The sequence below is a fragment of the Halichoeres trimaculatus genome, unplaced genomic scaffold (genome assembly GCF_033239565.1).
Source record: "Halichoeres trimaculatus isolate MK-OKI-2021-1 unplaced genomic scaffold, fHalTri1.1 fHalTri1_scaffold_21, whole genome shotgun sequence".
Lineage (NCBI taxonomy): Eukaryota > Metazoa > Chordata > Actinopteri > Labriformes > Labridae > Halichoeres > Halichoeres trimaculatus.
The window spans coordinates 3,337,808-3,361,181 of record NW_027437199.1 but is presented as its reverse complement, the minus strand read 5'-3'; the positions used below and the strand labels follow the sequence as shown (position 1 = coordinate 3,361,181).

General features: G+C 42.0%; 1 protein-coding gene across 1 annotated transcript in view; it reads right to left on the bottom strand.

Moving 5' to 3' along the window:
* Positions 1–23,374, bottom strand: part of LOC141810914 (uncharacterized) — a 76,472-nt gene that overhangs the window by 24,694 nt on the left and 28,404 nt on the right. The window contains exons 7-9 of the mRNA XM_074698778.1: positions 17,797–17,997; positions 14,635–14,711; positions 11,732–11,822 (exon numbers count right to left, since the gene is read on the bottom strand). Of these exons, the coding sequence (XP_074554879.1) occupies positions 11,732–11,822; positions 14,635–14,711; positions 17,797–17,997 (369 nt within the window). The remainder of the gene's footprint in view (positions 1–11,731; positions 11,823–14,634; positions 14,712–17,796; positions 17,998–23,374) is intronic.

Below are 23,374 nucleotides of genomic sequence, written 5' to 3'. Positions count from 1 at the left end.
CCCATAATTCCTTTAACAAAGGTCACATTCAGCGCTGCAGAGGAGCTGACCCCCTTTTTAATAGCAGGAGAATGTCGCAGCGAAACGTGCCCCACATATCCAGCCCTGAAACGTCTGATTAAGAGCGAGAATTTGGAGCAAACGGCATCACACACTCACAGATAAACACAGACTACACCGTGTAAATCTATCGCCTGAAAACGACGACATGAAGCCGTGAAGCGTGGAGCTGTGAGATAAGGAGGCGAGCTGCAAACCAGGCGTTCTGAGCACGCTCCAAATCAAAGGTGATCACTGAAAACAAACGCTAAGAGAAGAAATGACACTGGATTGATTCAGTCAGCAGGAGAGGCTGAACCAGTTTATAATCTGGATTAAGACGTGGAGAGGTTGACCGCACAACGTTTAGTGTTTTGGCAACAATAAATTCATGATTAAAGTCAGTTTGATGTGATAACTCTTCTGTTTCCGTGTGAGGATGTACATAAGTATGTCATACAGCTTTAACATGGTTCACACAGATTAAAGGATTAGGATTAAAGGATGCTTTAATACCGTGTGAACGTGGAGGTATGTATGTCGCAGTCACGGGACAGATGCGTGTCCAAATATGATCTGGTTTGAATATTTAAAGCTACAGTGGGAAGATATCTGCGTAACAAAGTGATATGAAAACATTTAGAAGTATTTCTATGAAGAGATCGGGGGCAGAAGTTTGACTTTATGTTACAATTAGTGCTATCAGGCGATTAAAGAAATTAATCGAATTAATTACAGGATTTGTAATTAATTTATCTAATTAATCACATTTTAATCTCGTACCTGCTTGAGGTCCCCAAATAAAGAATTTGAATTCTAGGACGTTACAAAACTGTAGTGCGTGACAAATCAGATGAATACATGAAGAAGAGGAGCTGGTGGAGCTCATCAATCAAAATCCTGCTTGTAAACTTGTGGGTGAGAGCAGTGTGCTCTCTGGATGAGAGCTCAGCATGGATATGAGGAGAAGATGTGAGATGACAGAGGCATAGAGAGGCGCTGCAAGTCAGAAAAGTTCAGGCAGCTCACGCTCCAACTGAGGATGTGTCGTGGTAGTTCAGAGAGAAAGAGCGGCGCCATCGTGAGAAAAGACGATCAAAGATCATGGAGAGGATCAAAGGATGGAGCACCAGAGATGAACGCGATAAAAAAAGTATGTTTTGTCTAATTTTGGATCAAAAACAAGAAGAGGGACATAGGAGAGAGTTTTGGTTTTTACAGAGTCAGATAAAACAAGATTATTTGGGTCTTGAAAGATCGTTCAAGATGTTTGAAAATGGCTGGCAGCCAATGAGTTAATCTTAAGTTAATTTTCATAACCCAGTAGTGTGTGGTGTAATTAATTAATCTAATCAATGCGTTAAAGTGACAGCCCTAAATCCAACTCTTAATATCTTCCCAACAGCCGCAGTGTGAGTTTATTTGTGCTAAAGTGTTCAGGTGTGCTGTCACTTTTGGGCACCCCCAGGGGTCCAAGAACCATGGCTTAGGGGGAACCATTTAAAACAATTGTAAAAGTATGCTCAATCATTTAAAAAGCATATCAACAAACTGGGATCTCTTGCACCAATAAAAGCAGTTTTTTTCCCAAATACTCCCCCCCGATTTAGTTTTGTGCCAGGGGATCAAATCTCATATGATCATATCTATCACTTCATTATTCACAATGATAGTAACGAAAAACCTTGCTGTAAAAAAAAAAGCCTGACTGCTGCTTCCAGATAAAACAGGCTTTCAGAGCAGAGTCTGGCAGCTCCTCCTGGGTCCTCCTCGAGTGGACTCTACAGGCCGGTGACAGTATTTGGCAGCACGCTCCTTCAGCCTGTTGTGTCCCCATGAACGCACGACTCCTCCCCCTCACTTTCTCCCAAAGAGCCTGAAGAGGGAGCGTGTTTATGTGCCCAGGGAGGAGGAGGAGGAGGAGGAGGAGGGGGTTTGAGCTCGACGAGGAAAACAAACAAAGACACACGTAGCGGCCACACTCCTGTCCCTGGCTGCACGCCACCGGCCTCGCCACAAACCACAACTTACGCTTTCTGCTCACACAAACACACAGCTACGCCCAATCAGCTCCTGCTGCAGATTGCAGATGCACGGCGATACGTCCCCGGAGTCCAAATCATCATCAGCGGCAGATCTCCTGAGATAACCTCACAAAGCCAAATCATCGGCTATTATCGGCGCCGCTCCTTGACATTGTGCCATTAATAAGGCCATTGTGGAGGGCGCTGTGTGTTTGGACACTGGATAATAGACTCTTTGACAGACTGACTTCTCTCTTTCTGTCTCTGCTGAATACAGCGGGCATATTCCACGCCGCTGCTCATCAATAGACGCGCTGTTTGTTTGCACACTCACTCTGCTCTGATGGTAAACACACGGAGGTATTCCAGACCAAAGGCTGAGCAAACAGGGGTTACATAAAGGCACTGTACCTGAACACACACCGGGAACATCCTCCCGCACACACACACACGTTTACAAACACCTCACATCTCCCTTTCAAGTCCCAGCCTTTCTTTCTCTCCCTCCTTTATGAAAACAACAATCAGGCTTCGATCTCCGCCCACAGGTAGACGGCGCTCATAAAAGCTGCTGCTCCTGCTGGTGGTTTTGTTGGTGGGCGGGGTCAGAGTGAAGCAGGCTTCAAGGCCGCCAGGTGTTCAGACTCAGCGCTGACATTCATCACGGAGCTCGGCTCTAACACTCAGGTTAACAGAGCGCTGCTGGAGGAAACAAAGGAGAGCGCAGACACTTGACATCAGAGTCAGCGGTGTCTCTGTGTGCGGCGTGCTGACCTTTAAAGAGCGCACACAGTTTGCATTTCAGGATTTAAAGGAAATGCTTGTTCCTCTTGAATAATTCAGCTTTTCAGTCTCCACCTCCACAGGGTCCAGGACTGAGCTTATTCAGCAGTCTGTTCAGTCTCTGTCTCCTGGATCCTGTCTGCTCACAGCAGGTGAAGCTCTTCACATGTGGAGTTGGTGTCTGCTGTTAGCTCTGTTAGCCATGTCTGTGAATAGCATGATGCTACTCAGCCTTCTGGTATTCCCTCTTTTGCTGGGTTAGCACAGCTAGCTCGTCCATCTTATTGGAGATAGAGCTTACGTTCCCAATAACGATGGATGGAAGGACAGGTCCATGTCATCACTTCTTAGCTGACACCTGAAAACCAGCACGTTGTCCTCACCTCCTTCTCCTCACCTTGTGGGAAACATCCGGCCTTGCACCAGTTAGCATTGACATGCTACAGGCTGTTAACAGCTGATTTCACATGTAAACAATGCAGCCATGGTAACATGTAGGATCTCCAGACAAACACAGGAGAAAAAATAGTAAAAATATCACTGAAGACACAAAAAGTTTGGTGTCCATGACCAACAAATGAACTACTCCAAATGCAAAGATGACAAAAAGAGATGAAAAAACAATATTCTCCCAAAAAGGTAAGAATTACCCGGTAGATTTTTAACTCCAGCATTTACACACCTTTACCTGACACAGCTTAGCCTCTGGCTGCAGCTCAGCTCTTAATTCATCAGGAAACCCACGACAGCAGCCGCTGACTGATGACAGCACAGAGGTCACAGGGTTGAATGGATGAATGGTGAAAGGGTACAGCAAGGTAAAGGTGTGTGTGTTTGCTTGTGTGTGTGTGCGTGTGTGTGTAAAGAGGGGGGGGTTCTTTATATTGGAAACCCTTTGGCGAGTGGTCAGCAGAGAAGAGAAAAGAGACAATTATGAGCAGTCGGGCTTTTCAGAGCTTAATGAGGAGCTGCAGTTACAAGTGTGAGGACAAGAGCTCGCCAACACACACACTTACACACACACAGTGCATACAGACGACTAAGCATGTGTGTGTGTGTGTGTGTGTAGGAGGAAGCACGGGGTAAAACAAATGAGCATGGTGAATATTCAGGCGTGAAAAATGACAGATTGTTCCAGGACACGGTCTGCAAACAGACCACGCCCACAAATCTGAGCAGAGAGGACACAACATGTACACACACTGCAGCGTTATGCCCATCATAAGAAGAAATCATCATGGATCAAGTTTATCAGTTCATAAACCGTCATGTGAAGTTTGTATTGATAAATATACTAAAGGAAAAAAAATCTTTTTAATTTCTTTATCTGCTGTTCTTCTGTGTTTTCCATCTGAATCAAAAATAAGACAAGAAAACAATTTGTTGGTCATGGACACCAAACTTTTCGTGTCTTCAGTGATGTTCTTACTATTTCTGCTCCTGTGTTTGTCTGGAGATCCTACATGTAACCATGGCTGAATTGTTTACATGTGAAATCAGCTGTTAGCAGCCTGTAGCATGACAATGCTAACTGGTGCTAGGCCAGATGTTTCCCCACAAGGTGGGGAGAAGGAGGTGAGGACGACGCGCTGGTTCTCAGGTGTGAGCTAAGAAGTGACGACATGGACCTGTCCTTCCAGCCAACGTAGGATCTATCTCCAATAAGATGGACGAGCTAGCCATGCTAACCCAGCTACAGAGGGAATACCAGAGGGCAGAGTAGCATAATGCTATTCATAGACATAGCTAACTTTCTATACACTTTCTTACTTTTGTTTTCTTGATTGCTGCAGGGACTCCTCCTGAATTTCTCCTTGAGGATAAATAAAGTATTTTCTATTCTATTCTATAACTATTACTATTATGATTCTAATGATTATTTTACTTTTTTTATTGCATTTTACTTAAAATGTGACAATTTTTTTAATCTGTTTTTGTTTTCTGAGAGGTTTTTGTTCATGTTTAAGTGGTGCCCTGTAAGTTTCACCAGTACTCTAACTGTTCCTTCGTGTTGCTGATTATAATAATGTATATTCATGAAAACTCAACAAAAATATATTTAAAAAGAAAAGAAAAAACAGCTTTTTCACCCCCTAAATTGGCGCAAGCAGCAGGTGAAATGTATTTATCCTGAGAGAAAGAGTTTCCTTTATTTACTCAGGCTGCAAAATGACATTTCTGTTTTCTGCAGCTCTGTTTTAGTGTTTAATAAGTTTAAAAAGACTCAATCCATCACGTTAACCTGTACAGCTTCAGTGGAGCTTCTGTAAGCTGAAAATCAAAGGACTGATACTGTCCCTCTCTGCACATCACAGCCATGCAGAAGTCCACATCCTGTAAGCAAACAAAAGCTCTCCACAGGCACAGTGAGACCAGCTGCAGGCTTCCTCATGCTGCTTGATTGCAGCCTGAACAAACCTGTCCAATCAGCCCCATTCATGTGAGCCAGCACTCTCAGGAGAACTCTGACCCGCCTGACCCCTGCAGGGGGCCGGACCCTCCAGCCTTGACCTTAGGTGTGAATGCTTATTGTGCGACTCGCCAGCCTGGGAGCGCTCACAAAGGCTCGGACGCCAGAAATTAGGCACTTGAGGGAAACTGGAGAACTCCTGGCTAAAGTCCTATTGGGAAAAGGCAATCCTAAAAAAAATCAAGTGCTGTAATTACGGGGGAAATTTGGAGTCGAGAGGCGTGTTGGTGAAAACTTCAGGTGCAGTGTTTTTGCTGCTCGGTCTTTTGTGAGAACAGGAGGCGAAATGAGCGACGGGGACAAAGAAAGAGTCGAGTTCTGGAGCTTTTTAGCCGAGTATGTTTGTTTTTAACTGATGGAAAACATTTAAACTTTCTGTGAGGATTTTATTTTGATTACAGCGACACCTGCGCCAGAATTGGTAGTGTTTTGAGGGAGAAATGACACAACACAACACGATAGAGAGGAAACTCACAGTCCTCGAAGTTGAAGCGACTTCTGCTGCTTTTCGTCCGGCGAGGAGAGTCCAGCACCTTCCTCCTCCTCTCCTCCATCCTTCCTTCCTCTCTATTTCTATCTGTATTTACACCTGAGAGAGGAAAAACAACCTCAAATCTATCTGATTTCCAATTTATTCAACAGAAAAGCTAAAATCTCCTCTGTTTTCCTGCTAGAAGTAGCCTCTAAAGCTCCTTCCAGAAACCCTCTTTCTCCTCACATTGTGCTCCTAAAAGCTACAGTCACATCTCCTCCTTCTCCTTCAGCCCCTTTAAGCAGCACTCGCCCTTTCTGAACCCTAAAGAGGCATCCATTTTGTCTCTGACCAGCCAATTAAGGGTCCCATTATGTCTAAATAGACAAAGCTCAGCGTCAGCGCAGGCTTCAGCTGAAGGAGGCCGCCCTGAAAGTTTGAGTCCCAGTCTCAGATTCGGGACAGAAACTGGAATCAGAAACATTTGGAGACGGAGAAATCTTGACCAGGCAGCAGATCCATCATACGCGCTCTCTGTGGATTCATTTGTCCCGTCACTGAGCGTGTGCAGAGGTCAGCGGCGCAGATTGATGGGGCCATGTCTCATTTGACGAGCCGTCTTCCGACACGCTGAACACAATCACACGCTCCCTGTCCAGCTCCGGCTCAATGTCACAGAAACAGACGCTGAGATGAAGAATTTATTCATCTCTACAGAGAAAAATACATCATGTCCTGTGTTTCTGAGCATAAAACACAAAACCAAACGTCTGGATCGCTGCTGCGGCTCATGATGAATGTGGTGAGGTTAGGGTTTGCAAAAGTCTGCAAACTCTTCCTTTAGACGTATAAAACGTGAGTCAAATCAACTTTTGTCTGATTCCTCAAGTTAAAACTCTTAATAGAGAATAAAACAAAGCTTAAATGTTTGTTACACTCTGACATTTTCAGCCCAGAAAGACGACAATCAGCCTCCATGGGCTGAAGTTTATAGAGGAAGAAGACGACTCAGCAGAAAGAAGGAAAAAGAGGAGAAACTTCTGGAGAAGAGGAGAGATTTCAAGTTAGATATAAAATGTGTGAAGAAGCTGCTGAAGGAGACATGACCGTGTCTGCACCGTGCTGCGGTAAGGTTTCTCAAACTGAAACGTAAAAAATACAAAATATCCAGATTTTTACGCCACAGAGCTGAAGAGTAGGAGATCACTGAGACAAACTGTGGTGCTGTCTTGGCCAGGACACTCTTGGGAAAAAGATTTTTGATCTCAACGAGTCTTTTTCCTGGTTGAACAAAGGTTAAATAAAAATAGAAGTTAAAAAAACGGACGAAAAGGTCACAACATGGACCTGAAGGTTGTGTTGTGTTGCCTCCCAAATAAAGAAATAAAAAGGCAAAAATATCTCAAACTATGAAAATAATAAAAAAAAGGGATTGGTTAGAATTAGACTGATTCTTATGAATGGAAAAACCCCTGCACAGAAATCTGGACAGTGTTTCAGTGAGTCCAAGCTTCGTCTATTTGGAGTGGCTCATTTGTTGGTCATGGACATCAAACTTTTTGTGCCTTCAGTGATGTTTTCACTATTTTTTCTCCTGTGTTTGTCTGGAGATCCTACATGAAGCCATGGCTGCATTATTTACGTGTGAAATCAGCTGTTAGCAGCCTGTAGCATGTCAATGCTAACTGGTGCAAGGCCGGATGTTTCCCCACAAGGTGAGGAGAAGGAGGTGAGGACGACGTGCTGGTTCTCAGGTGTGAGCTAAGTGTACATCCATCGTTATTGGGAACGTAAGATCTATCTCCAATAAGATGGACGAGCTAGCTGTGCTAACCCAGCAACAGAGGGAATACCAGAAGGCAGAGTAGCATCATGCTATTCACAGACATGGCTAACGGAGCTAACACCAGACACCAACGCCACATTGGAAGAGCTTCACCTGCTGTGAGCAGACAGGATCCAGGAGACAGAGACTGAACAGACTGCTGAAGAAGCTCAGTCCTGGACCCTGTGGAGGTGGAGGCTGGCTGACTGGACAACGATGGACAAGCTGTCAGCATCTATTTTCTTATGGAGCTTTTTACACTTTCTATACACTTTCTTACTTTTGTTTTCTTGATTGCTGCTGTGACTCCTCCTGAATTTCCCCTCAGGGATAAATTCAGTATTTTCTATTCAATTCTATTTTATATTTAAAGTGAGTATCATGTGAAATAATCATTTTGGTATTGTGACAACAATACTAGGTACTGTAGCATTTACAGAAGAAAGTCTGAGCCCTGATCCAGGTTGGATGTTAACTCTTAAACCCTGAGGTTCCCCGATTGGGAGACTTTGAGGTCCCTCCTCATCAAAATGTATAAAACGAAGCTCTTATCACGTATTCAACAAGAGGGGCTCAGCTACAAACACCATCAAGTCATACTTCAACTGAACTTCCTGTTTGTGTAAGTTTGTTGAGCTTGTAAAATGTGTCTGTGTGAATAAAATAAGAGCAGTATCAAACAAAGCGTCAGGTTTGTGATGATTTCTTTGAGGTCAGTTTGTGACCTTTGATGAAAACGGGTTAAAATCTCTGAATCCAGACCCGTCCTGGAGTAAACATCCTTTAGCGCACGGTAAAGCCAGGACTGAAATTATTCAGGATTTGTTTTGGTCCTTTAAAACCCCTCCTATCCTAACCTCCAACACGGCCTAATCCATGAATGCACGGTGCTGATTACTGGTCAGAAACAAGAGCCCGTCTAAAACACACAGCGCAGGTTTCCATACCAACCGCAGCATCTGAGCGCTGCAGATAGCTGGATTTGGCAGCGAGCGGGCGAGTCAAATCCCCGAGCTGATTCAGAACAGACAATACACACACACACACACACTGCCCACCCTCTGTCTGACTGTGGCCAACACACAGCGCCTGCCCTTTAGCGTCCAGCGCACCAGGCAGAGGCAAGAAGGTCGGGCTCGTATCTCTTTCTCTGCGTGTTTGAGAAAGGGATGAGCATCAGGGAGACAATCAGCGCGCGGAGGCTATTCATGATGCCACCCAGAGCCTTCACTCCTCTATCTGCTGAAGAATGGACCAATAGGAGCGGGGAGGGGTCCAAAAGAAAATCCTCACCGATTTATTATTCATGGGGAGGGGATTTTCCTTTCAGGCCTCCTTTATCGAAGCCTTTCCCAACACGTCAGCCTCTCTATCAGCCCTGACAAGTGCCAATCAAAAGGCTTGAGTCCAGGTTTTTTCACTCTGGAGGATTCCAGAGACAATGGCCAACGAGTCCACGGCGGTGGCGGCTTAGAGACAATGGTGACATGGCTACACTGACAGTGTGTGGTCCTCTGGGGGGAAACGATCCTCGCTTAGTACACGGCTAATCTCTCCACGCACCGTCTCTGTCTTCCTGAAGCCTTAATCTGTCCCCGTAGCTTCCTCAGCTTTCCGGAACAATCCACCAGGGTCAGTTCAGATTAGTGCTCTTTGTGGCCCCGGCACATCGCCACATTCACGTGGAAGCGAACATCTTTAGTAGCAGCTGAATGGTAAACACTGGAGGCAGCGCGGAGTGACCGGGGCAGCGGGGAAACAGCCCCAAAACAATCAGGAGGGAGGGATTATTCCACCTATGAATCCTGATGAGACCAGACGCACAAAGGTCTGACGGGGAGGCTCGCCGGGGAGCAGGACAGTCGCTCACAGCGGAGTCAGGATTCAGTTTGATCCCAGAATCAATCATCTGAGCGAGGGAATAACTTATAAAGAGCCAGGCATGACGAAACGATCATGAACGAAGAGATTCATCTACAGGATGAGCTCTTTTCCAAAAAAAGTTTCTTGATTTGTTATATTTTTGCAATCTGTACTTTTGCAAAACAATAACACAAGTTTTAATCCAGAAGAGTTGGCAAACCTTGTGTTTCTTTAACTCTGAAGAACTCCGTCTACCTGTGCACGTCCCAAACAGAGAGCAACATTTTCAAAATAAAAGCACAGCGAACCGTTAATTAGCTGCTACATTTTTAGAGACACCAAGGTAACTTTGCAGATTTTAAAACAAACTTTACTTTTCTATTCTTTTATTCACGGAAATTTGGAGAATTTTTATTTATCTATCATTTGAAACTAAAGAATTTTGAGGTTGTAAAGTGGGTCTGGTGTAAAGACAGAGTAAAACTACCGGTAGTGTTTCATACTTACAGTCTTTTTGTACATGTGTTTATCTTAATTGTTTTTATTTTCATATTTTAAATATTGTCATACATTCATGTGATCTTTTTCTTGTTTTGTTCCTTTAGACCAAACAGAATCCCTTATAAAGTTAAAATTTCCTGGTAGTTAAACTGAATCTTTATTTTTTTCCCATTTTTAGCTCTGTTTTTGGTCTCCACCAGCCATTCTAATAAAGAATACATCCTTAGCTTACTGGCTAACTACTAGCGTCATTTGCAGCCAGATTTAGACCCAGTTTCTCTTAGTTTGGATTATTTTAAGGATTATCTGATCTGTTTGCGATGCTCATTCATGGATGCGATGAGAACGTGAAACTTTTAAGCTGCTGTCTCGACTGTGACGTACAAGAGATTTTGGACCTTAACGGGAATATTGCTGGTAAAACAAAAGTTGAATAAATACATAACTAAAACTTTTTTTTTACTTTTCACTGAGCACTTCCTGTCTCGTTAAAAGGACAAAGACTCACTCACTACAAACTAAACGTAACATGGTTACAAATAAAAAAAACTTCTGACCCAAAGCTATCAAGATTCAAGTTTTAAGACTTAACACGCAACTGTCGTGCCGACTCACAACACTCACTAATCACACAAAATGAAATTACCATCAATCAAAAGATTAAAAAAAGACATAAAACAAAGAGGAATTTTAACATCTTCATGGCTAAAAGTGAAGTTTTGAAGTGTTGAGGAGTCAGATAGTTTGAAGATATGAGCTGTTGTTCTGTTGTTAATGCTTCTCTGTCTTTTTGTGAGGGGAGAAAGTTAAAAAAGAAGTTATCTGGGTTTTTATTTGATAAAAACAGCAGCACACTGCAAGAAAAGGTGTTAAAATGCTCTGCAGCTTGATGATAAAAAGACACTTTTCAGATTTGCCTGATTCCTCAATTTGTCTCCACATGAACCCTCCTTAACTTCATCCCCTCTTTCCTTCAATCTAAATGTAAATCAGCGGTTAGGATGAAGACGTGAGCCCAAACTGAGTCATCTCGAGGTCACCTCCTCCATTACTCCCATTCAGAGCTTGAACTTCTCCCACCTCCAGGGAAACCAGATCTCACCTTTCCCCACAAAGACCTGCCACACACTGGGCATGTTCCAGATCCGACCTCAGGCGTGACCCCTCCACGCCCTGCCGCTGACCTCCTCTCCCCCCACGGGGTGACCATGCCTTTGGCCTCTGAAAGGTCACCAGCCATCGCCATGATCCTCTGGGTGACTTTTTTTTCATTAGCTGGTTAACGCTCACAGGGAGGACGTGTTAAAGTGCTTCTGAAACATCCTCATTAAAATCAGCAGAGGAGGAAAAACGAAGAGAAATCAAACAGTCAGGGTGAAAAACTCTTCATTTCCATGTGCCGACAGCTCCTCTGACCTTTCCAGTGTTTGTGGTCCTTACAGTGAGCGCTGCACCATCACTCACACACACCAGCCACACAGGTGAAGGTGATACTCTGAGGCAGCTGGCCCTGGCGAGGATTATGGAGCTTAAGTGTACCGGAGACGAGAGAAGGCTAAACACGGCGCTGACAGTGAGGAGACAATGGCTCCTAATAAAGCCGAGCTGACGGGGCCTGAGTGGGCTTTTACCGGATCAGACGCTAATGGGGGAGACGGGCTCTCGTATTGATTAAGTATTGTTGTTATCGGTTGTTAACTCAGAGGTGACACGTCACAGAAGGACACAGGAACATGTAACGGGACTGGACTTACAGGGAGGGTCTGCAGATCTGAACATGTCGTACGATGGACTCTGGTCGACGATCCAAGAAGACGGTGAGCCGGTGTCTCCGTCAGAGTCGTCCTAAAACCAAAAACAGTGAAGCACAGGAGGAAAAAGTTAGCCTACAGCAGCTGTGAAGTTTTAGAGTCATATAAATGTTGGGAATCAAACAAACTGTGATCGTTTTGATGCATTTTGGCAGATGAGAAAATAAAAAAGACCCTAAAGGGACCAGAAAACAAATTTCAAGGTTTGGTGTCACATTTTAAACCTTACTGCCGCCCAGAAAATAAACTGCTTTCTAGCTAATACTAGTTCAGTTTAGTTTATTTAGACTTTGTAAAATAAACAATGGTAAGCAGAAACGTCTTTCCTTTGTGTTTAAACAAAGTCAGCAATCACACGACAACCCCATGGAAATGTCATGCACAACACAGTGTCTGCAAAAACCCCTGAGGATGTGTGCCAGGCCAGTAGTTAGTGATTTAACTCTGTCATGAGAAACAGGAAATGAAGCTACATGGAAGTGTTAAAAACTGCAGTTCCTTCAGTGACCACTTGAGGCTGACAGTAGGAAGAACATGTACTGACTTTTACAGCATTAATAAAAATGTTTCCAGCATGGATCAAAAAAACATTTTAGTCTGAGATCCTCATTCCTCTCTGCAAACACTGTACGAGGGGTAAATTTTTTTTTCTAACTCAGCAGTTTAGCAGATATTAAGATCACAAGTTTAACCAATCAGGGACACAGCTCAGCTGACTGACTCATTTGTGCAGGGTTAGCATCCCTAGCTTGCACCAGCATGTCATCTTTGACTCCTTCTTCTCAGTTCTTGGGAAACATCAGGCCTAGCACCAGTTAGCATTGGCAAGCCTCAGGTGGCTAACAGCTGAAATCTTGTGTGTAACAATGCAACCATGGCTACATGAAGATCTCCAGACACTAGGGGTGGGTAAAAATATTAAAATTAGTTTGAATTTTGCTGATATTCCTAAATCCTAGACCCCAACTGATTTTCTGACCATGAGCCCTTTGACTAATGGTCCTCCTCCTATCTGACCAGAGGCATGTCAGTCAGAAAGCCCGTACATAGGAAAACCAGAAGGCCTGTTAGTCAGAAAATTAGTTCAGATTCAGTATTCCTAAATCCGATACCCCAATTAATTTTCTGACCAAAGAGCCCTCTGACTAATGGTCCTCCTTGAAAAAGAAGAGAAAAAAAGAGGGAAGAAAATAAATAAAAAATAATAAAAAAAAATGGTTTATCGATCGCAATATTTCCTCGCCCAATTCAATACCAATTCAGCAAATCCTCTGAATCGATTTACCTCCTGGCAAGTGGGGGTGCTTTGCGTATTAGTCATGTTGTATGAATGAGGGCCACTCAAGACCAAACCACAACAAAGTGGCAGCTGATTCAATTCTTTTACGATTTTTGGGGTGCCGATTCAATTAAACTGCGATTTTTCAAAATTTCAGATTTCTCAAAATCTGCAATTTTAAGTTTGCTTTTTTAACACCAGCCCATGTGAAAAAGTTGAATGATGATGATGTCTAAAGACTAAATTAGAAGCCATATTTTCCCCCAAAATGCCCATCACGTGAGTCACAGAGAAGCATTTCGCCCCCTGCTGGAGAAAAGTGGTAACTTCTCTTCTAAATCTAACTAATAAACAAAGACTCAAAAGGATCAAATTTTGACCAAAGAATCCCAATAACAATAGTGTAAAACTTCCTTTTCCTCGGCTTCAAGGGAATATCTGGTCTAGCACCAGTTAGCATTGACATGCTACAGGCTGCTAACAGCTGAAATCTTGTGTGGAACAATGCAACCATGGCTTCATACAGGAACAAAAAAGTATTTATTATTCAAAATAATCCGAAGATAAATTGGATGATCGCAGATTGCTTCCTAAATAGATTTAGTAGCAAAAAATTCAAAATGCGGAACCTGAAGGATAAGATCTTGTAATTCCTGTTTAGTTTGTGTCAGTCTTGGGGCTTTTTTCACTGTGGAGTTTAAGAAAACGACCATTTAAGAGCAGGTTTTGTCAGATGTGAAGCTTTTCCATCATCGTTTGATGTCTTGTTTGCTAAAAACTCGACTTCAAAGAAGAAGTTTAATTGATTTCAGTGTTTCAGACGGCTCCTCCCACTCTCCAGCTCCAGAGGTCGAATATTTTCTCCTCTTTATAAATAATCCTCGGTGTGTAATCTTTCTCCTGTGAGGTGCTTTATGCAAATCGTGGTATGAATCCTGCCCTGGGCTCTCCAGCCCGTCATTGTGGTTTGGCATAATTGCAGGGGGCTTATGAGTCTCATTCATGCTTTTCAGGGGCTCTCTCTCATCCGTCATAAAGGGGAGATTAATCGAAGATCACGTGGAGCACCTGCGTCCATTCCACTGCAGCCCTGTTTACCCCCCTGACCCTTCACCCCCCCAAACCCCCCTCGGGTCTGATCCAGGAGCTGGTGCATCCTCTGAAAGAATCCCAGCGTGTCGGGCGTTTAGCCGAGCGTGCCCCCCCTGCAGCAGAGCAATGAGCTGGTGTAAAGCCTGCCTTCTCCAGTACAGTCACCCCCCCACCTCCCTCCTCCTCCCTCCTCCCGCCTTCTCCTGCAGCCGTGACTGATTAACCACACACCTGCTGCACGCCGCGTGCCCTCTGTTATATTGTGTCTCAATTATCAACAACAATTTGGCTCGTTTTACTGGAATGACAGTTATAAATGCATGCCAGTTTAAGTTTGCAAAAGGGGGTCTTTGTGTGGGAGGGGCTGTGTGTGTGCCAGGTCCGGGGCTGGTTTTTTAGAAGTCTGGAGGAAATCTGATAGATGAACGGAGGAGGACTCAGAGAGAAGTGGTTTGAGAGGAGCAGCGGCACTCACTGATTTGTTTTCCTGGACTTTCCCTGCGGAGTCACACCTTTCAGAGCCGCTGCCAGCTGTGAGGGGCCTCGAGACACCTGAAAAAAACACACACACACACACACACACACAGGGCCGGCGTCAAGCCAAAGAAGAGGAAGCGATTGTGTGTTTGGCGTGTGTGTGTGTGTGGTAGTCAGTGCATGTGTGTACATAAGTGTTAGCCTCCGGGCGCACGCTTACATGCACTTGTCCTTTGTGCTGGAGTGTGTGTGCACAGATATGAGTAATGTAGAGTATTAGTTCCAATTATGGCTCTTAATCTCTGAGCAAATAAAGGAAAAAAATGGAGCAACAAAACCCCAGACCAGCACCTGTCTGCAGGAGCGTGCCAGGTGCTGACATTGTTCTGGAGACGCACAGGGAGAAAAGACTGATTTACTTTTGTTGTAAACATCACGGTTCAGTTTTTTTTATCTCTGCTGGTGGAGAGCCAAGTTACAGAAAAGTTTCACATTTTTCCTACCGCTGATTTCGGGATGTGTGGAAAGATTCTGGTTTACTTAAGCTGTGTTTGTGTATTTTTTAGCTGTGCAGATGCAAAAATTGTCAAGATATTCAAATATTTAGTTTCATGTTTGTTTTAAAGAAACACCAAAGGAAAGTGAATACAAACCAAAGATTTGATCAGCATAGTTGAGATTCTTAGCCTTGAAATAACACTGATGTCTGTTTATGACTTACAAAAGCAAACAACTTCATATCTGGTAAGATTTTCAATACTTGAATTCACCACCGGGGGCAGCAGCAATACACCAGATGTGGCTGCAGTCAGGTTCTGCTCCATCACGGCAGCGGATCAGAGGTTTACATTTACAATGTAACGTCCCACACGTTGGACGATGTGCTAATCTTGCAATTAAATTCTTTTACGATTTTTGGGGTACCAATTCGATTTAAATTGCAAATCTTTGATAATTCCAATTTTCCGTTTGCTTTTCTAACACCAGACCATGTGAAAAAGTTGAATGATGATGATGATGATATCTACAAACTATATTGGAAGCTAAATTTCCCCAAAAAATGCACATCACGTGAGTCAGGGAGAAACATTTCGCCCCCTGCAGGAGAAAAGTGGTAACTTTTCCAATCTAGCTAATAAACAAAGACTCAAAAAGATTGAAATTTGAACAAATATTCAAATTTTTACCAAAGAATCCCGATTCTAACATTGTAAAACTTAGTCTGAGCTCACAGTGAACATTGGGTCTAGCACCAGCTAGCATGGACATGCTACAGGCTGCTAACAGCTGAAATATTGTGTGGAACAATGCAACCATGATTGCATGTAGGATCTTCAGACACATACGGGAACAAAAAAAGTAAAAACGCCATTGCAGGCGTGACCAGTCTGGTGTCAATGGCGGACAAATGAGAAATAAAAGTAATGACCAGGTTAAAATAAAAAGATACAAAAGAAAAAAAAGGAGAAAAAATAATGGAGCTTAGCTTTATATATTATTCTTTATAAATCAAAGATAAATTGGATGATCACAGATTATGATTTTATTAATCACGTGTGTTGATGCGTCCTGTCCTAAATAGATTTAGCAGCAAAAAAATAAATGGGGAGCCTGAAGGACAAGATTCTGTAAGTCAAATTTTTACCAAAGAATCCTAATTTTGATATTGTAAAACAAAGATTCCAGATTCTACTATACATGTACCAATTCATTGGTGCCAACTTCCTTAATTTTGGGGGATCGTACCATCCTGACATATGAAGCTGATCTTATAATCCTCCAGGAAGGTCTGACGCCCAGACATTGATGCTTTTTGCTCTGAGACCTAAAACTCAGAACACTTAAATGGTTGTTAAAGTTAAAACATAAAGATTTTATTGTTTCACAGGTATTGTTCAATGATTTTCAATAAAATAAGATTGGAACATTGAAGGTATATGCTGTCAGTTATTTAAAAAAAAAAAAAGTCACGATACATCTTTTTTTTTTTTCTCCCTTCCCTGCTGTTTTTGTCGGATGCTAAAGCTGTGATGCTGTCAATCCAGCGTAAGGAAGACTGAGCGGGACAGGAAGTCGTGTACGGAAACAAGCTAAAAACACTCGACGACCTTCAAAATTAACCAAAATGTGTCAAAACCAGATGGTTTTTATCTTGTGTATTTTTGGGGTCATAAACCTCAAAATATTGAACAAACTTCCCATCAAACTTTTAGAAATGTTGTGTTTCATCTTCACGTTCATAAACCTGAATAAGCTAACTGTTTTTTCCTCTTGGCTCTTTCTTGGTGTGAAGCTGAACCTTCAAACGTCTTCAGTGTTTATCTCTGCCTGCGTCGTGTTATCAGCCAATAAACAACCAGCTCTGGACCTTTCTTATCCACTGTTATGTATTCAGCTTCTAAGCATCTCCCGCTATCTCAGTCGGACTTTCCCGGTTAATGATCCACTCCAGCGGTTTGATCTTTATTAATACGGCACATCCTGATATCCCGATAAAGCTTCAGTTAAAGCTCGCAGCGGCGTGCCTGGGAGCAGATGAGAGGCGCTATCGCGGCTCGTTAAAAGAAAAAAGACGCCATAAAGGCTTCGCTGAGTCCTCAAGGCCGGCCGCCACGAGCCCTGAAAACACACCTCCAGTGTCGTGTGTGTTTCCCCGTCTAATGGTGTGTATGTGTGTGTGTTTTCTTCGCAAACATGAGGACACACCTGTCTGTCTGCTCCCTGTTATTAAAGTGACGGTTTCTGCTTATCAAACGATCTGCTTCAAACTGTCACACAGATTTGTCTCGGCAGCTTCACACGCCGATAACTGAGATTGTTTTCAGTCAGTGTTGTTATTTTATCTGAACGCGCAAAAAAATCACACTTATCAGAAAAGAAACGTGTTTTCTACGTTTGAGAGAAAAGACGCAGCTGAATCAAAGTTGAGTCTTGAGATCAGAAACTTCCTCTTTCAGTTTCCAGCCCGCAGCGTGTGTCAGCTTCATCTGGTTATTTTAGCTGGATTAGATTTAATCCTGGTATTAAACCGTGTGTTACAATCCTGGAGCTCCTGTAAGCTTCATGTTTACCTAAACTCTCTGACTCGAGGATACAAAAGTCTGATTTAACGTTGAGTAAGACTTAATTTCTCCTTCGAGCTTTTATTGTTTTTTTTTACCTGCTGATGTCAGCTCCGCGTCATCCTGCGCCCTCAGATCAGACCAGTCCTCCTCCCCTAAGAGGTCGTCGTCATAACCGAAAGGACTCAGTGTGGTCTCAGGGTCGTTCCTGTCCAGGAGGAGCAGCTGGACCCTGGAGATGGAGCCCAGTTTCCCGGAGTCACAGCCCACCGTCAGCGCTGCCAGGCCCGGAGAGAGATCTGCAGGACGTTAGAGTAAACCATGAAACTCCAGTTAAGTTTTTTTTTTTTTTATGCAGAGCAAATGAAAAAGAAGAAATCAGTTTTCTGCATCTCAATTAGTTTGTAAGCGCAGCGATGTTTGGAGCCTGAGCAATGATCCAGCTCCTCCTGAGACATCCTGGAGACATTCATGAGACACATAGAGAATAGAATAGAATAGAATAGAATAGAATAGAATAGAATAGAATAGAATAGAATAGAAAATAATGTATTTATCCCTGAGAGAAAATTCAGGAAGAGTCACAGCAGCAATCAAGAAAACAAAAGTAAGAAAGTGTATAGAAAGTGCAAAAAGCTCCATAATAAAATAGATGATGACAGCTTGTCCATCATTGTCCAGTCAGCCAGCCTCCACCTCCACAGGGTCCAGGACTGAGCTTCTTCAGCAGTCTGTTCAGTCTCTGTCTCCTGGATCCTGTCTGCTCACAGCAGGTGAAGCTCTTCCAATGTGGCGTTGGTGTCTGGTGTTAGCTCTGTTAGCCATGTCTGTGAATAGCATGATGCTACTCTGCCTTCTGTTATTCCCTCTGTTGCTGGGTTAGCACAGCTAGCTCGTCCATCTTATTGGAGATAGATCTTACGTTCCCAATAATGATGGATGGAAGCACAGGTCCATGTCGTCACTTCTTAGCTCACACCTGAGAACCAGCACGTCACCTCCTTCTCCTCACCTTGTGGGAAACATCCGGCCTAGCACCAGTTAGCATTGACATGCTACAGGCTGCTAACAGCTGATTTCACATGTAAACAATGCAGCCATGGTTACATGTAGGATCTCCAGACAAACACAGGAGAAAAAATAGTAAAAATATCACTGAAGACACAAAAAGTTTGGTGTCCATAACCAACAAATGAACCACTCCAAAGAGGAAACAAGTCCATTACTTGTAACAAAGATTACAAGTAATGGACAAAGAAGACAGAGCTGCTGCAACAGGCAGCCGTAGCCAACAGGGCGGCACCTAGCAACATAATCTGGATCCAATGACAAACAGTACGTGATGGGCATTCACGTATTACAGTTATATTACTTTTACTAGTAACCAGTAGTGTAACTAATTACTATTGAAATTCCAGTTCTGGTTTTCTGGGCCCCTAAAACCATCGTCCTCTGGTAACAGGGTTCCTACAGCTCAAGGCAAGTTCAATTTAAGACTTTTTAAGACTTTTTAATGACGTTGGAAATCAAATTTAAAAACAAGTCCACAATGAACCACAATTGAAACAAACGAAACTAACAAACAAAAACACCACATGAATTACCTGGGTTAGAGGCAATTTTAACCCAATGTTTATTTTACATAAAACATCACTTTTTACCTTTTTTTTGCCAATTTTTCCTAATTTTTTTCTCTTTCCAGGCACCCTAGGTAGAACCAAGACATGTGTCTGCTTTACAAGTTCCTGGTGCAACCTCATCACCATTTTCTTAGTTCCGCTATTGTGATTACACGATGTTGCCACGAGAGTAATTCAGGAAATTATTTAGTAAAATAGATAAATGTTACTTAATATTTTTTTTTATTTCAAACTAACATAAATCTTACCAATGTGTTCAAATTTTTAAGACTTTTGAAATTTGGATTTAAGACTTTTTAATGCCAATTCAGGCCTTATTTTTAGAATTATGGATTCAATGCCTTTTAAGACTTTTCAAGGATCCGCAGGAACCCTGGGTAAGAATCTTGGAGAAATTTTTGACTTGCAGCTGAAATTTGAGCATCAGGTTAGCTCAGTCATCAAAAGCAGTTTTTATCATTTGAGGATTTTATGATTTTATTTTGATTCAGATTGCAGCTGCCTGTTTCCTTACTGGTTAACAAAAGCAGGACCACATTTCACCTGTGGTTGCTTCACTGCACTGGCTCCCAGTTGTGCTTAGAATAGGTATTGAAATGCTATTGTTGATTTTAGCAATTAATTGGCCTTCCCTCTTAGTACCTGACCAAACTTCATCATCCTCATGTCCCTGCCAAGACACTGAGATTGCTAGCTGGCTTCATGGTTGCCAGGTTTGTGGTCTTCCTGCAGATTGGGAATCTTTTTAGGCACCGTCACAGGTAGTTTCATTTTATTTTTCTGGCTGATAGGCTCGCTTTTACATCCATTCATTGGGATGAAATGCAAGTCAGAAACATCCCATCCTGCAGAAGAGGCAAAACTTTTTGTTTGAAGTTGACACTTCCCTTTTTTTTTCTGTGGAGTTAGCTTCACTAAGCTTCAAGTGTTTCTGTTGAGAGTAATTTACTCCCTGACGGGAGCTGTTAGAAACAAAAACAGGAGACACAATCTGCCTCTAAGAAACAAACATTAGCGGGGGCAGTTGTTGAAAATTATACACTGACGGGACAAAAAGCTGAAAGTAAACACGGAGAAACTGAAAGCTGAGAGCGTCTGGAACAATAATTACACATGTGGAGGACAGGTATGCAAAAACATGAGGTGTGCAAATAAAAGCAGACAGAACCAACAAACTCAGGGGTGAAAATGATTTAAGGACACGAGAGTCAGGACATCTTAAAGATCTGAGTCTGAGAGGATCAAAGAGAGTCGTCTAGATGATTAACGCCTCGTTTTTAAGTTCAAAACTAATTTCATCTGATGACCTTTAAAGACAAAGACACAAAATGGACTTGAACGACTTGTTGGACTGGATCAGGAAATTACTGTCACACACAACCCCGAATACCCCCACCCCTTCCTCCTCCTCCTCCTCCTCCTCCTCCTCCTCGCCCCCTCAGGCTCCAAAGTTCTCGTCGTCACACCCAATTAAAAGCGGATCAGTGACAGTGTGGCTCGATGCCCATGCAAATCCCCGACCCACGCTGGCTGGGTGTGGAGCTGCCATTCCTCTCGGAGGGGATTTCACACAACACGCTCTGCTGCAGGTATCCTGGGACACACACACACACTTCACTAACACACACACTCAAAAAGTCTCACACCTACTTTAAAGTGGAATAATTTCACAGGCAGAAACTTTTCTTTAAGATTAGCTCACATGATGCAATGAGTCCAGTCACACACACACACTCAGGCTCGTTCCAGGTGTTTTCAGTTGGGATGTGACGCGTGTGTGGGTGTCTGAAGGTGTAAAGTAATCCCTAAGGTGAGATAAAGGAACTGTAGCTGATAAATGAAGGAGTCGTTGGGAGGAAATCCCAGGGATGGCTGCGGCTGTAACGTCATGTGACACTGTCAGTTAGGACGCTGTTAGCCCGCAATTAGCCACAGGATCCACTCAGGATCAGGCTGAGATTAAAAAGGTGGAGGTATCTGATACCACCCACTCAGAGTCCGGCAGAGAGGACACACCTCAGGAGAGTTTGAGCAAAAAAAGTCAGATTAACTTCATACGAGGAATTATCTTTGACTCAAACTTTCTTTAACTCTGGAGTTGGGAGATTTTCCTTCAGCTGTTCCTTTAAACACTTCAAAACTTCTTCACTTGTTTCATTCATTTTAAACACTTTATTTATCCTGTTCCCACATTTTGAAAGAAATACGTTATTTTGATGACGCTAAATTCCTTACACACAAATGACTCCACCTCAGGGGAGTTCGCAGACCATACCATCACCGCCGGTCTCATCCAGGACGGTGATAATGCTGAGTAACTGTGGACACTGCGAAAAACTGAAATCTTATCTTATCAAGTGTTTTTGTCTTATTTTCAGTAGAAAATGTCTTTTTAAAACTCAATATGAGCCACATTCACCCGAATGTGTATAGAAAATAATTTGATTAATTTATGAATTATTTTTTTGCATTTTGGGAGCTGAAAGAACTTCAACACATTGTTTAAACAGCAGCCACTTTTTTGGGGGGGGTTAACAGTTCAATGTTTTATGATTGAAATATTTTATATAATACAATATAATACAATATAATATAATATAATATAATACAATACAATATAATATAATAAAATATAATATAATACAATATAATATAATATAAAATGATATAATGTAATGTAATGTAATGTAATATAATATAATATAATATAATATAATATAATAAAATATAATACAATACAATATAATATAATAAAATATAATATAATACAATATAATATAATAAAATATAATATAATACAATACAATATAATATGATATAAAATGATATAATATAATATTTTATATAAATAATTTAATTTAATTTAATAGAATATAATATAATACAATACAATATAATATGATATAAAATGATATAATATAATATTTTATATAAATAATTTAATTTAATTTAATAGAATATACTTGATTTATGCCACAGGAGAAATTCAGGAATATTGTTATTTATTTTTATTTTTATTTTTATTAAATTTAACAGAATTGTTATTTCTTTTTATGAATAGACAAAATGCACCAGATCTGAAAACTTTATCTGAGTTTCAAAGAGTAAATATTTACACCAAGATAGTCACTGCGTTACAATTAATTTTGATGAACTTTGCAGGATTAAACACTGTTGCACAGACTTGCACACTAATGTTTTGCCACATTCACCAGACCAGTCCAAGAAAATGTTTTATTTCACGTTATTTAAAGACAAAACGAGGTCTGAATTCCTTGAAATATACAAAAAAGCTAATTTTTTTGGCTCCATTGGCAGATTTTTTTTTAATTGTCATAAGCAATTCAGAGATCAGTTTCGTCTTTAAATGACTTGAAATAAGACATTTTTCTGAACTGACCAGTTGAATGTGTCTCATTTCAAATATAAAAAGACAATTTTTACTTAAAATGAGACAAAAGCACTTGATAAGATTTCAGTTTTTTGCATTAGAGGTGGTGGTGGACTGTACGACACTGTGTCTACTCCTTTTGGTTTCTGGGATTTGAAGTGGACTCCCCACAGGAGAAATAGTTCATCCTCCGGCAGCTCAGGAAGTTTAACCTACACATCCATCATCCGGTCTGTAGTGTGCGTCTCCATCTCTGTTTGGTTTCTTCATCCAAAGACGACAGGCCCAGACTTCATCGATCTGCCAGGTTGGAGCCAGCGGCCGTCCATCCAGGACTCATACCAGTCTTCTCACACTATGGACACACACTGTTTTTTAATCCTTTTTTAAACTCTTCCCTTTTGATATTTAATGTTCATACAGTTACCAAAATGAAGTCAGAATCTTTAAATGCTTTGGCGGATGAGGCACAGATGGCGTAGCGGTCTAGGTCGCATCCCACAAGGTTTGCCCTCGAGTGATTCTGTTTTAAGTAGAGATGGGCAACGATTTTTTAATATTCGAATGGTCATCAACTGAAAAAAAATCCTATAGATCGCTTTGATGGTCGCAGTTTTATGCAGGATGCTAGAGCTCGGAGCGAGG